The sequence below is a fragment of the Gracilinanus agilis genome, chromosome 4, assembly GCF_016433145.1.
Source record: "Gracilinanus agilis isolate LMUSP501 chromosome 4, AgileGrace, whole genome shotgun sequence".
Lineage (NCBI taxonomy): Eukaryota > Metazoa > Chordata > Mammalia > Didelphimorphia > Didelphidae > Gracilinanus > Gracilinanus agilis.
This window is the reverse complement of record NC_058133.1, coordinates 508,124,860-508,139,072: the sequence shown is the minus strand read 5'-3', so window position 1 is coordinate 508,139,072 and position 14,213 is coordinate 508,124,860. Positions and strand designations below refer to the sequence as shown.

General features: G+C 50.4%; 1 protein-coding gene across 1 annotated transcript; it reads right to left on the bottom strand.

Annotated features, from left to right (window-relative positions):
• Nucleotides 1-5,731: 5,731 nt before the first annotated feature.
• Nucleotides 5,732-8,923, bottom strand: C4H3orf70 (chromosome 4 C3orf70 homolog). The gene is made up of 2 exons (XM_044675642.1): nucleotides 8,860-8,923; nucleotides 5,732-6,680 (listed from the first exon to the last, which is right to left on the bottom strand). The coding sequence occupies exons 1-2, from the start codon at nucleotides 8,921-8,923 to the stop codon at nucleotides 6,124-6,126; spliced, it is 621 nt and encodes a 206-aa protein (XP_044531577.1). The 3' UTR covers nucleotides 5,732-6,123.
• Nucleotides 8,924-14,213: the final 5,290 nt, after the last annotated feature.

Below are 14,213 nucleotides of genomic sequence, written 5' to 3'. Positions count from 1 at the left end.
GAGGGGGGAGGGGGGAGGGGGGGGCTGGAATTGTGTTTTGCTCAGATCTAATTTGATTTGAAAACACATCTCGGCTTTTTGGGGGTCTTGTTTAGCAGCACAGACCGGGCGTATTTTGGCGGCTCTTAAAACGATTTGGTTCCGTCCTTCCTACACCAAAGGAGGATTCATGAGCATAAAGATTGTTTTTTCCTGCAGCAGGTTTCTGGCTTTTCAGACAGACCAAGGAGTAGAGGGTGGGGTTGGGGGTGGGGAATAGCCCTAGATTTCCGTCTCAGTCTGGACCCACTGGGTGCCTCCACCCTGCTGCTTTGCCAAGCTTGAACCGGCCGTCTTTTTTTATGTCCAGCTTCTCTCCCACTTCCATTTTAATAACAAAAATACCAGGTGTGATGTCAGGACATCGTCATCGCTATTTATTGTTGTCGAGTCTACAAAAGTACTAAAGATGTGCCCGTGTTCGTCATACATGTGGACAGAAGAAAAAACGGGAGATTCACAGATTTTGCCGTCTCTGTCCCTCCCCCGCCCACCTGCCCTCTTCTTTCGGTCCAACTCAGATATTGCTCCCTAAAGTAAATTTCTCTCTCTCCCTCTTCCCCAAGTAAAAAATTGGCCCACCCCACCCCACCCCCATTTCTCAAAGTGCTTTGCTCGGATCTCTCCATTCCGCTGGCCTTTCACTCCATTTCCCTGGCATAGGGCATCCGCAAGTAAAGGCACTCCCTTTGGCACCTTTTCTGCAACGTCTAAGCCCGGCCAGGGTCTTCCAGGGCCAGTCTGTTTCAGAGGCAGAACTTGAGCTCGGGTCTTCTGGACCCCAAAGCTGGCTCTAGTTAAGGCTGGTCTGTACCAGGACAGCCTTGAAGGTTCCTGTGCCTCCATTCGTGGAATTAGCTCTAGGCCCCCAGAACCATCTCAGCATCCCCTTTAGAATCAGAATGTTCTTTGGGGTTGGGGGAGGGGAAGAGGGGGACTCTCTGTCCCCTCTATCACCCCGACTCTCCCTTTCTTCCACATCCCTGGGAATATTGCTCCCGGAGACCAGCGCACTATCGTCTCCATCTTTACGTACTCGGTGCCTTCCAGAGAGGAGGAGCCTTTCTTGACTTCTCCCCATCCCCAGGTGTTGGTCCTTCCCATCCACCCACCCCTCGGAATGATTTTATTTCCTTGGAATGGGCCCTTTCTCCCCAGTCAAATGCGGGCAGGGCCTCTTCTGTTGGGTGGCGCATCCCCAGCCCCGCACGGTGCTTGGCACAGAGTAGTTGCTCAATTCTCGGGGAACTGTACTGTGTTTAATTGAATCTAGGAATGGATGACGAGGAAAGACGTGCTCACCCACCTCCTTCTTGTTTTCTCTTACAAAAGCTAGGAGCAAACTTCAGAAATGTAAAAACAAGCCTCGTTTAGGTAAAAAGATAAAATTCACGTAGTATTGCTTCTCGATCATCTCCCACCCGGCAGCTTTCTGGGCAGCTTTGGGAGAGCACGATCGGGTGCCCCAGAGTCTCTGCGGGCACCCCAGGCCCTAACCCGGGCCCCAGCCCTCTGCCTCCGGCCTGGCAAAGTCCCGGAGCCCTGCCCGAAGAAAGCCGCGCTGCTGGCTCGCCATCTCCCCCTTCCTGCCCCCACCCCCACCCCGTGGCAGAATTCGTCCAAAGGCGCCTACAGCTTGCGGAGTCTAAACGTGTTCTAAAGTGCCGATAAATAGGTTTATAGGAATTAGCGCTATAGCAGTAAGAATACAGAGGTAAGGTTTCTCATACAATACAGAACAGAAAGGGCCTCGAGGGTCGCCCTACAATGCACACTTGGACGTGTCCTTCGGTCAGTCGCCTCTTCTCCCCGCCGTACGGCTCGCTCGGGAACGTCCTAAACACAGTGCTGGGACCCGGGACAAGTCTCTGTCCTTGTGCTTATTCAGGAAGTATATTCGGCTCGGCCAAGACCCTTGGGGAGGCGGCGGGGTCTGGCGACCACGGTCCAGGCTCTTTCTCCAACGTTACGGAAAGAGAAGTCGATCCTGTGGAGCGAGTGGACCTCAGTGGGCTTCCGGTGTACACAGACCTGGTGCCAAAGCTTTGTGGGACTGCTGGCAGCTCCCAGGTGGGCAAAAGCCCCCCAAAGCACAAAAAAAAACCACAACCAGCCCACATGGGCAACCGCAGGGCTGGCTTCTCTGGCAGTAGAAGAGTTTAGAACCAGGGACTCGGGCGTGAGTCTAAAAGAGCTCCAAGCAAGGATAGGTCAGCTGTGGGGGCTAACCTAGAGTACACGCATGACCGTGTGTGTGTGTGTGTGTGTGTGACCGTGTGTGTGACCGTGTGTGTGTGTGTGTGTGTGTGTGTGTGTGTGTGTGTGTGCCTGTGCCAGCGGGGGGCTGCCTTGTCAGGGGGAGGCTGGGCGGCTGCTCCCATGAGGGGCAGGAGGGGCTCCTGGTGGCCCAGGGTCGAGGCACTGGCGGGACAAGCTGACCTCCAGAGTCCCTTCCAGTGGGATGCCCAGCTATTCCCATGCCATGAAGTGAAATGGGAACACGGGCTCTGGCCGCTTCCTCGGCCGGTAGGCAAGGTCGCCCAGGCTCGGGGCCGAGGGGGGCTTTCCCCAGAGACCAGGAGTAGCCCAGGTGTGACTAGAGAATTGTGGGGGAAGCAGGTGTGTCTGTCTCAGGCTCCACGGTCACGCCAGACCAGCTCTTGGCCATTTAGGCGGGTGGCCGGCTATAAGGGAGGAGCCTCGGGTGTCCCAAGTAATCGTAGCTGATCTCTAGATAGCACTTTAATGTCTGCAGAAAAGACTGTTATTTTTATTATCTCATTTAAGCCTCACGACAATCCTGTGAGGTAGGTGCTATTGGTGGTATCATCCCCATTTTATAGATGGATAAACTGAGGCTCGGAGGGGTTAGTGGCTTGCCCAAGGCTGCACAGCTAGTAAGGATCAGGGCAGACTTTGAAATCGGGTCTCCTTTGGCTCTGCGACGGCTCTTCCCACTACGGCAGGGCCGCTCGGCTGTCCGAGGCTCTCTCCCTCCCTCATACTAGCCATCTTCAGCCTCCCTCCTCTCTGGTGACCTGCTTCCAGGCTGGGAAGAGCCACCATTCAGACCACTTGACAAGCAGTGGAGGCTTGGGCTGCACTGCTGCTGGAGCCAAGGAAGGCTGCCCCCCAGCCTGCCTGCCCCCTAGCCTGCCTGCCCCCTAGCCTGCCTGCCCCCAGCCTGCCTGCCCCCAGCCTGCCTGCCCTGCTCTTTTCCTCCCATTCAAGGCTGTTGGAAGGATCAAAGAGGACTGCATGAGAGCCCGCCCTCTGCCATCAGGAAAGGAAGGGATCCCACTCGGAGCCCTGCTGAGGCCTGAAGGGATCCCGGAATTTAGCTGGCTTACAGGGGCCACCAATGGTATTCATGGAATTCAGGAAGCAGAGAAGGAGAGAAGGAAAAGGAAAAGAAGAGGGGAGAGGGCAAGGCGTTCAAACCTCAGTTTCCTCATCTATAGAATGGGGTGGAGATGAGGACAGCAGAGTTACGCTAGATGACCTCTGCAACTCCTCTCAGCAACAATTACAGAAGAAAGGAGCAACTTCATGGAAAATGAGGATAATGCTGACATTTTCTCATCTCTTACGGTGGAAACTGACATGATTTAAGGGGGGAGATGGAGAGACAGAGAGACAGAGGAGGAGACAGAGACAGAGAGAGAGATAGGAGGAGGGGGGAGAGACAGAAAGACAGAGACAGAGAGACAGTGGGGGAAAGGGGGAGAGACAGAAAGACAGAGAGACAGAGGAGGAAACAGAGACAGAGAGATAGGAGGAGAGGGGGGAGAGACAGAGAGACAAAGAGAGGGAGGAGAGAGGGGGAGAGACAGAAAAGGAAAGAGAGGGGGAGGGGGGAGAGAGAGAGAGAGAGAGAGAGAGAGAGAGAGAGAGAGAGAGAGAGAGGACTTGAATACTGATGAAGCTCTGCTCAGCTGCTCCTGAACTGTCTGTCGGAGTAGAAGAGGCCAGAGCAACGTTTCCCCATTGTGATCATCCCATGGCCACTGATGCATTATTGGAGATTTCTCCAGTTCTTAACTGCTCCCAAAAGATAACCAATATGGAGAAATAGCAAATATTTTCTATAAAAGGCTGTTGGAGGGAACACTTCAAAGTTTCTTTGAAGGAATAAAGATTTAAAATAGAACTCTTTGAACTCCATGGCATTCTGTCTTGCGGGGGGCGGGGGGAGAGCATACCAGAAGAAGAAGAAGAAGAAAATAGTGAAATAATATCAGAATATTTCTTACACTATTTTCTCCTTAGCTTGGAATTTCCGCTCCTCCTCGCACCCAGCTCTAGTCTCCCTTTCTAGCCTCATTGCTTTGACTCTCCAGCTAAACTGGGCTTCTAGCTGTTTCTCAACCTCATCCTGCTCATCTCTCATCTCCTTACATTGCCATAAGCTGCTTCCTATGCCTGGAACACCCCAACCCCCACCTCCACCTGTCTAAATCTCTCTCATGGGCAAGTCTCCTTCCCTCTCTGGGCCTCAGTTTTTCCTCTGGGAATTAGGGGGTTGGTCTCAAAATTCTCTGCCAGCATTCACATCCTGGGACCTTCCCATGGTCCTCTGATCTTCCTTCAAGGCTCAGCTCAGAGGCATCTCCTCCATGAAGTCTTCCCAGATCTTCCCTCTGTATTATATTTATCTGCCCCCAAAATTCGATCCCTCTGGGAGACAATATGCTCCATGAAGGAGGGATGGCTGGCTTTCATCACGTGCCCCTAACACAGCATCTCCCCCAGGGCAGGCATTTGCTGTTTGCTCAGGAGTCTCAAGTCAAACTGAATCCTCAGAACACAATTTTAGCGGTCTAGGAACGCGCACTAAAATCCCCTGCATCAGCCTGCTTGGTCCTTCCAATTTCGCCAGAGCTGTTTTCAACCTGCCTTCAATGAAGTAGGGTTAGGTAGACCTCTGGGATCCCTTCTTCTCCCCTCGAGGGCTCTGCCCACTCGGGCCCATTTGTTTTACATTTCACGGATGGCCTTTAATGGGGGAGAAGAAAGGCCCTTGGACTGATTCTGCCAGGAAATCATTGTCCCCTGGGCAAGTCACTGTCCCATCTTGGAGCCTCCATTTCCTCACCCATCAAATGCAGGAGGTTAGACTAGTGACTTCTAAGCCCTCTTCTCCCTCTACCAATCTACAAATCACGGAGGCTAAATGCACCTAAATAGCCTTCTGAAAATTCTTCCCAAGATTTGAAGGGAAATCATGAGGGGCCGGGATGATCCTGGGCAGCTGAGCCCTTACAGAGACACAGAGATTTAAGACCCACCACTGTCCACTTTCTCCCCACAAAGCCAAGACTAGTTATATTATTCTAAGGGCATGTGTTCTACTTGGTCAAGAAGACAAAGGTGGTTCTCGCTGGTGCACTGGCAATCCAGACGGGGCACAAAGGGCTCCTCCCCCACCCTCACATTCTCATACGGAACATGGGGTGATGAGTATAGAATGCAGCCGGGGGAAGAGATCTATCTCTGATGTGCGTATCTTACTGCCTCTCTTAGCTCTCCAGGGGCTGGTCAGGACCTAACTCAGCACCAGTAGAGCTGGTCAGTACTATGGAAGTCCTGAGACTTAGCTCTAGGCCCCCAACACCATCTCAGTGCGCTTTTCAAAACCAACATGGCCTTTGGAGGAGGGAGAATGACTAGAACAAAACTGGGGGATCACGAGGGCAGGGCAAATGGCTATTTACTGGGATTGCATCATGAACAAGAGTAGTGAGATAAGGACGGTCGGAGGTCACTGTGAAGGATGCACAACGTCCCCTTCACCCTCGGGTAGTTCCTATAAAAGTCTTCACGATGCTCTGCAACCATGACTAGAGAAGAGAGGGACCAACCATACCTCTAAAAATAAGAAAACTAGAATGTGGGGATAAGCTTCAGAAAAGTGCTCTGCCAGACAGAAGTGAACCAGGGGAGCCCATTACGGAGGCATGACGAGTTCTCTGCTCTTAGTGACACGGTTTAGAAAATGTCCATTGCAGGGGAGGGGAAAATGGATCCAATATGGTAGCCGAAGCTTCTCCAGCAGCCATCCCTGGGGTACGAGTCCTCAGTGTCTCACACAGTGGTTTCTATTGTTTCAATGACTTCCAGGTCGGACTGGGAGGGGGACAGAAGGGTGCATTCATCCGGCTCCCAACTGCTCTCTGGGCTGTAATCTTCCTCTGAACTCAGCTCGGCTCCTTCCTCTGTGTCCTCGTCACAGGATTCCATGTAGTGAGCCCCAATCGCGTTGATCCCCGAGTCCTCGGAGCTCGAAGGAGAAGAGCAGTGATTGATTTTTGGTGTATTGCTCTCTTTTGAAATTAAGGCATCGTGTGCAGAGACGTCCTCGGGGCTCGCGGGGTGGGGATGGGGCAGGGCTTGTTTCTGCACGTAGCACATTTTCCCATTGATGCACTTGACCTGATAGCTGTCGATGAAGAGGTCGGAAATGGTGCAATACCTGGGGGAGTCGCGGGGCAGGGGAGGCCGGAAGACGGACGCGAATTTCAAGAAGTGTTCCGTGAGGGAGACCGAGATCTGGATGGTGTTGGTGGGCTCTCGGGGTTTGGCAGGAATCTCCGTGCTCGGAAGCTGTTCTACGGGGGTCATCGGCTGGTACACGTATTTACCTGCAGGGAACACAGAAAGAACGGATCAGAGCCCAAAGGGCCACGCATGGCGGGGAGGGCCCGGCCCGGACCCCGTGCTAAAAGCCAAACTCGCTTCGTGGGTTCTTTCGGGAAAAGCCTCTCTAGTCAAATGGGACTGTGTGAAATGACTCCAAATCTGTCAGAAAATACCAGGCCATTTTAAAAAATAATAATAATAATACATATAATATAGGATATTATAGAGAATGTATAATAATAGTGTAACAATCATTTAAGAAATCTAACACTTTACAGAGCCTAATTCAGTTTTCTTTTAAACAGTACTATGAGGGGTCAGGTGGGTAGCTCAGTGGATTGAGAGCCAGGCCTAGAGACGGGAGGTCCTGGGTTCAAATCCGGCCTTAGACACTTCCCAGCTGTGTGACCCTGGGCAAGTCACTTGACCTCCATTGCCCACCCTTACCACTCTTCCACCTAAGAGCCAATACACAAAAGTTAAGAGCTTAAAAGAACAAACAAATAAATAAATAAATAAATAAACAGTACTACAAAACAGGAGGCTGTGTGAGCAGTGAAAAGAATTCTGGCTGCCAGAGTCGAAGGACTTGCATTCCAATCCTGCCTCGGATGCTCAACTTAGCTACGTGACCTTGGGCGAGTCACTCTGATCTTTCTCATCATCGAGTTCCTAATCTGTAAGATGTGAGCACAGTATTAGATGACTTCCAAGGCGACCCCGGAGCTCTGGAACTATGATCCCGTGTGCCCATCTACCAGTCCGAACCCTCCCTTTGTAAATAATGGACACGTCTTGGGTGGTATCTGTGATATTAATGTTGTTGAGTCATAGGTGACTCTCGGTGACCTCATTTAGGGTTTTCTTGGCAAATATACTGGAGTGATTTGCTGTTTCCTTCTCCATCTCATTTTACAGAAGAGGAAACTGAGGCCAACAACAGGATTTGGGACTTTCTTCACAAGGATACTGGAGTGATTTGCCGTTTCCTTCTCCATCTCATTTTACAGATGAGGAAACTGAGGTCCATGGGGTTCAGGGACTTGCCCAGGGTCACACAGCTAGAGAAAGTGTCTGAGGCTGGATTTGAACTCAGAAAGATGAATCTTCCTGCCTCCAGACTGAGAGTTCTCTCCACTGGGCCACCTAGATGCGGTGATATTAAGGCATGGGTCTATTTAGGTCCCGCCATGTTTCTTTCCTTTCTCTCTGATGTCATGGAGTCCAAGGGGGGAAGCAGCAACAGGCCTTTACTAAGCACCTACCATACACCGTGGCCCAGGCTAGACACCCAGGACAGGTACAAAGGCAGAAAGGAAACAAGTTCTGTTCTGAAGGAGCTGATGTTCTCGAGAGCACGTTCAAATGTATTTGTGCAAAACAGACCCAGAGCACTTTGGTGGGGGCAAAGCCAGAGCATTCGCAGAAGGGAGGGCTCAGGAACAGGGTGTGCATGTACAGGACGGCCCACGGCCTGAGCTTGGAGGGGAGCTTGTGGCCCTCGAGGCACAACTGCAGACCGACCTTTTCTTGTCCTACTTTTTCTCTCCCACATCAAAGTAGGACTAGTCAAGCTACACCTGCTTTATGGGTCCTTTTTCCAGTTTTAGTCCAATTAAAAAGGGTTTTTTTTGTTTTCAAAACTTAAAAAAACGGATAGGAAAGTCCACCATATTCTGTCTGTCTTGTTAGTCTCTGGTGTTCCCAGCATGTCGGAGCTAGAAAAGATCTCTGGAGTTATCCAGTCCCAAACCCAGATTTAACAGACGATAAAGCGGAGACCCAGAGAGACGGAAGCGCTGGCTTGGCCCAAGGCACACAAGCCAGGAATGCAGCCTCACCTTATTGCCACCCTTCTCGGCGCCCCCCAAAACCCCCCAACCAGATTCTTTCAAAGCTCAGCTCAAGGGCTGCCCCTTACAGTAAAAGAGGCTTTCCAGAGCACCCACCACACACACACACACACACACACACACACACACACACACACACACACACACACANACACACACACACACACACACACACACACACACACACACACACACACACACACACACACACCAGCACCAAACACTTGTCTTCTATGTGCTGGGCATCTTTTGTAAATAGTTATCTCCAGACTTGTCATTCCCCCCACTGGAAGGTCAACTCTGGTCAATGGAGAAGAGCTGCGTTAGCGTTGGAGCTCCAGCACCTCGGACAGCACCTGGATCTCAGCAGGTGGAACACCTACTACATGCATCACCTACTTGGAGAGAGACCAGAAAAGAGCCCCATAAATATTGCAAGGAAGCATCCCTTCCCCGCTGCTTTCTGACCAAAAGGAAGAAATTCCTGGTGAGCCATAATATGATGGTACCGATGGACAGATCCTCCTAGAACTTGTAAGGATGACCAAATCACTACCTCACCTCACCAGGCTCCTTGGGGCAGAGCGTTCCCACTTACAAGGTTCTTCCTAAAATGAAGCCAACGTCTGCCTCCCTTCATCCCCCAGTAAATTTCAGTTTCCTCCATTCGGTCCACCATTCCCCATCTTCTCAAACCCAGTACCATGAAGTTCTGCTCGTTTTTGCTCGGTGACAACAAAAAAGGACAAGATGTGTTCATCTCCTCCCACCCAAGCTGGTTGCGACTCTGTTGCCTGGATCTTCCTTCCACCTTCCTTCCTGACGTCACTTCAGATATTTAGCTAAAGCCATCACAGCCCTGACCCTCTCTCTCTCCCCCCCCCCCCCAGGCTAAATATCCCCAATTCCTTCTGTTGTTCCAAATTTCTGACATGGTTTCCTAAACCTTCGCCATCCTACGTGACCTGCTCATGAATTCATTCCAGGACACACAAGTAACCAGGGAAAAGCACAAGAGGGGCCTCCTTTGTCTCTGGACGTGATCCTTCCCTTAATACAGCTCAACATCCAGAAATTACGGGCGGGGGGGGGGGTTCATTGACTGAAGAATGGCCGAACAAGTCATGGTGGAGGATGCTGATGGAATACTACAGTGCCGTAAGAAATGATGAAGGGGACGGTTTCACTCATTTACAGAAAAGCAAACTGGGAAAATTTGGCTGAGCGGATGCAAAGTGAAGCGAGCAGAACCAGGAGAACAAGTTAAATACTATCGACGATATTGTAAAGATAATCAACTTTGGCAGATTTTAGTTATTCTGATGAACACAGTGACCAACCACAATTCCAAAGGGCTCAAACAAACCACCCACCTCCACATAGAGAGCTGGCAGACTTGATGAAGCCTATTCTCTGCGTGGGTGTCCCTCTGACTCTCTGTCTCTCCCTCTCCCTGTTTCTCTGTCTCTGTCTCTCTATCTCTGTCTCTGTCTGTCTCTCCCTCTCCCTGTTTCCCTGTCTCTCTGTCTCTGTCTCTGTCTCTCTGTCTCTGTCTGTCTCTCTGTCTCTCTGTCTCTCTCTGTCTCTGTCTCTGCCCCGCACCTTCTTCTTTGGGGTGGGATATGGCTAATGTGACAATCAGCTTTACTTAACCATACAGATTTGTCAAGGTTTTTGTTTTTCTTGCCTTCTACATGAGTGTGGAAGGAAGAGAATTCTGAAATGAAAATAAAATTGAATGGAAAAAACAGAGCCTGATGCCACATCACAGCTACATCCAATTGTTAGCCTGAACTCACATTCTGAGAAAATCTGTCTCATGTGAAGAGCTGTTTTCGATCCCCTTCCCTTCCGCCCCACTTGGAATGGGCTTTTTAAAGACTTTATATGAGTTGAACCTTCTCAAGTTTCTTCTGATCTGGCCCATCTTTCCCTTCCAAACCTTTTTGTATCCCGATTTTGTCATTCAGAAAATGAGCTTTGCTTCTCGCCTTGATACCTCCAGTTTTGATTCAAGAACTGTCATTCTAATCATAGAAATCCAGAATCATCAGGACTGGAAGAGATCTCAGAAACCCTCTCGTCCAGGGGTTCCTAACCTGGGATCTGTGCCTGCCTTCATTTTATCTTTTAATTTTTTTAAGCCCTTCCCTTCCATCTTAGAATCATACTGTGTATTGGTTCCAAGGCAGAAGAGCAGTAAGGACTAAGCCATGGGGTGAAGGGACTTGCCCAGGGTCACACAGCTAGGAAGGGTCTAAGGCCACATTTGAACCCAGAACATCCTGTCTCTGGGCCTGACTCTCAATCCACTGAGCTACCCAACTGCCCCCAACCTTCCTTCATTTTAGAGCCTTTCTTCTGAGGCTGCCCTCAGTTTATCCTCTAGATGGCTTGTTTGTACAAAGTTCTCAGCGTGTGGTCTGCCCCATATTGGATTATGAGGTTTTTTGCCCTTTTTGTATCCTCGCTAGTTAGCACAGATTTTGGCACATAGTAATCGCTTAATAATAAGTGATGGATTGGCTGATTCTAGCATTTCAATCACTGTATTCAGGATCGATCATGGGTTTGTGACTCTGTGAAGGGCTCCAGCACCCAAAGGAGGTTCAGGGTTGCCCCCACTCTGGCCCAACCCTTCCCTGAACCAGATTCTCCCTCGGATTCAGTCTTTGCTCCGATACCTCAGAGATGAGGGAGCCCGAAGCCTCCCCAGGCTCCCCATCCTATTCACTTCGGGCCAGCTCTAGTTCCTATTTCCCCAATTAAACGTCATCTTTCTCCAAATTCCAGACGTTCGCCCAATACCAGACACACTCTGATCCTTTCTAACTCTGTAACTCTTTTAAAGGGGGCAACACGTCCCCCTTAATTACATTTCAAAAGTTCTTCGGTGTAGGGGGCAGCTGGGTAGCTCAGTGGATGGAGAGTCAGGCCTAGAGACGGGAGGTCCTGGGTTCAAATCTGGCCTCAGACACTTCCCAGCTGTGTGACCCTGGGCAAGTCACTTGACCCCCATGGCCCACCCTTACCACTCTTCCACCAAGGAGCCAATACACAGAAGTTAAGGGATTAAAAAAAAAAAGTTCTTCGGTGTAGCATTTAGAGTTGGCCAAGACCTCAGAGGCCCTGCCCCCACGTTAGAGGAGGGAGCCGAGGCACAGAGGTAAAATGACTTATCCAGAGTCAAACACGGAAGAGCAGAGCTGAGGTCAAACCCAGATCATCGCCTCTCTGGCCCGCATTCTCTCTACGATGCTCCATTGCCTCAAGTCTAAGGGATCCATTTTCGTTGACACCCTTGGAGTTTCCTTAGGAGGACTTTTATTCGACGTAGACTTACTTCCCAAATAAGGATGAATTTCAGGGGGGTGAAAATCAATGAAATTCTAGTACAAAAAAATTGGTAGCCTAGTAAAGAAGTCAGGCAATGAGCATTTAAAGCACTTCCTATCTACCAGCCAGCGACAACTAGGTGGCGCAGTGGACAGATGGATGACCAGGCTTGAAGTCAGGAAAACTCATCTTCCTGAGTTCAAATCCAGCCTCAGACACTTACTAGCGGTGTGACCCTGGGCAAGTCCCTTAACCCTGTTGGCCTCAGTTTCCTCATCTGTAAAATGAGCTGGAGAAGGAAATGACAAACCACTCCAGGGTCTTTGCCAAGAAAACCTCAAATGGGGTCATGAAGAGTCAGACATAACTGAAATCAATTGAATGACAACAATTATTTACCAGGCAACGTGCTAATTTTAGGCTGGGGATAAAAGGGCCCCAAGTGAGCTCTGCTCAAAAGGATATTATATTTCTTTTTTTTTCCCTTAAAACCCTCACCTTCCATCTTGGAGTCAATACTGCTCCAAGGCAGAAGAGGGCTAAGGGCTAGGCAATGTGGGTTAAGTGACTTGGCCAGGGTCACCCAGCTGGGAAGTGTCTGAGGCCAGATTTGAACCCAGGACTTCCCATCTCTAAGCTTGGTTCTCAATCCACTGAGCCACCCGGCTGCCCCCAGGATATTATATTTCTAATGGGGGAAGACAACCTGAATGGCCTTAAGCTCCTCCTTCTAGCAGCCCCATTTGCTTGGGGCTGGGGCCACATGATTAGAGAAGGGCCCCTTCGGTCTAACCCCAAGCCGAACCCTCAGTGGACTCCAGGAACATCTTCCCACCAAGGACAGACAATTCCAGGAAGGAGGAACTAATCCAGAATCTCCCAAGGCAGCCCCCTTCGCTTCTGGGCAGCCCTCATAGCCAGGAACTTCTTCCTTAAGACAAGGCAAATTTTGCTTCATCCATTCTTCCCCAATTTTGCCCTCCAGCAGAATAAATAGCATCCTTCTTCCCTATGACAACCCTGCAGGTATTTTAAGACCATAATTATGCCTCCCTCTCCAAGTCTTCTCTCTTTCAAAGAATAAACTCGTTTTACTTTTTCTTTATCCTGAAATATTCTCCGCAAGGAACGAGGAAGCCGAGACGTCACTGAAGTTGAGAGGAAGCTCAGAGGTCGTCTGGTGGGAGTCCCTCGTCTTACACATGAGAGCCCGGAGAGAGGAAGTGACTGACCTAAAGCGACACAGGCACGATGATAAATCGAGAGCGAAAGGGACCGTGGAAAGAAGTAATGGAGTTCCATCTCCCCCTTTGACAGAGGAGGAAACTGAGTCCCACAGGACTTAGGTGACTTCCCAGGGTCATGTGGAAGTGCAGGGCTGACGCATAGGATCAAAGATCTAGAGCTGGATGGGACTTTAGGGACCGTCTAATCCACCTCATTCATTTTACCAGAGAAGACGCTTCCTCACCACCACACAGGTAGATTTGAACTCGGGGCTTGTGCTCTTTCCACTATGCCATACCTTCTATCACCATGAAGTGGCCGAAAAAGGGCTGAGCCCGGAGTCAAAGCCAAGCCTGGCCTTGAGTCCCGTCTCTACCTCTCTAACCAAGGGACCGTGGGAGAGGCAGGTCGCCACCTCGGAGCCTCAGTTCTCTCATCTGTAAATGGGGGCAATAAAACCATCCTCTCCTCTCCCATCCCAGAACTGTTTTATGGTGGAGACGGTCTTGTAAGGCGTTATGTAGCTGAGAGCTATTATTCGTTATTATTTACCCAGGAGCTCCGTGGATCAGTGGACGGAGCACCAAACCTGGAATAAGGAAGGCCTGAGTTCAAGTCTGATCTCAGACATTAGCTGAGCAAGTTACTTAAGCACGTTGGCCTCAGTTCCCTCTTCTGTAAAATGAGCTGAAGAAGGAAACGGCAAACCCCTCCAGGATCTTTGTGGGGTCACAGAGAGTCAGACACGACGGGAAATGACTGAACAAGGACGACAATTGCTACGTGCTCTAATCATGTCTTTTTTCCTGGTTTCTGCCCCGAACTCAGTCCACTTGTTGGCAAGCCCCTCGAGGGCCTCGCCCTTCCTGGCTTCTCTTCCCCAGCAGGCCCGTTCCAGCAGGGCCCCAGCTCAGCACTTTTCTGGTCCAGGACACCCAGAAAATGTTCTTCTGGTCTTTCTTACGTCCAGCTGTCCCCCTGGCTGTCACGTCCGTCACGCCACAGATTCAGAGCGCCCACTGCAAGAGCTGCAGCTCCAACGGCTTATATCTGGGCCCTCCGAAGGGCAGGTGCAAATCTCTGCATTTAGTCTTCCCCATATCCCATCCGGCAGTCAGT

Excerpts from the sequence above, each read along its gene's own strand:
- C4H3orf70 (XM_044675642.1), bottom strand. The coding sequence starts at position 8,923 with ATGCATGTAGTAGGTGTTCCACCTGCTGAGATCCAGGTGCTGTCCGAG. Across the intron at positions 6,681-8,859 it reads CGAGGTGCTGGAGCTCCAAC|GTAAATACGTGTACCAGCCG; the intron begins GCTAACGCAGCT and ends TGTTCCCTGCAG.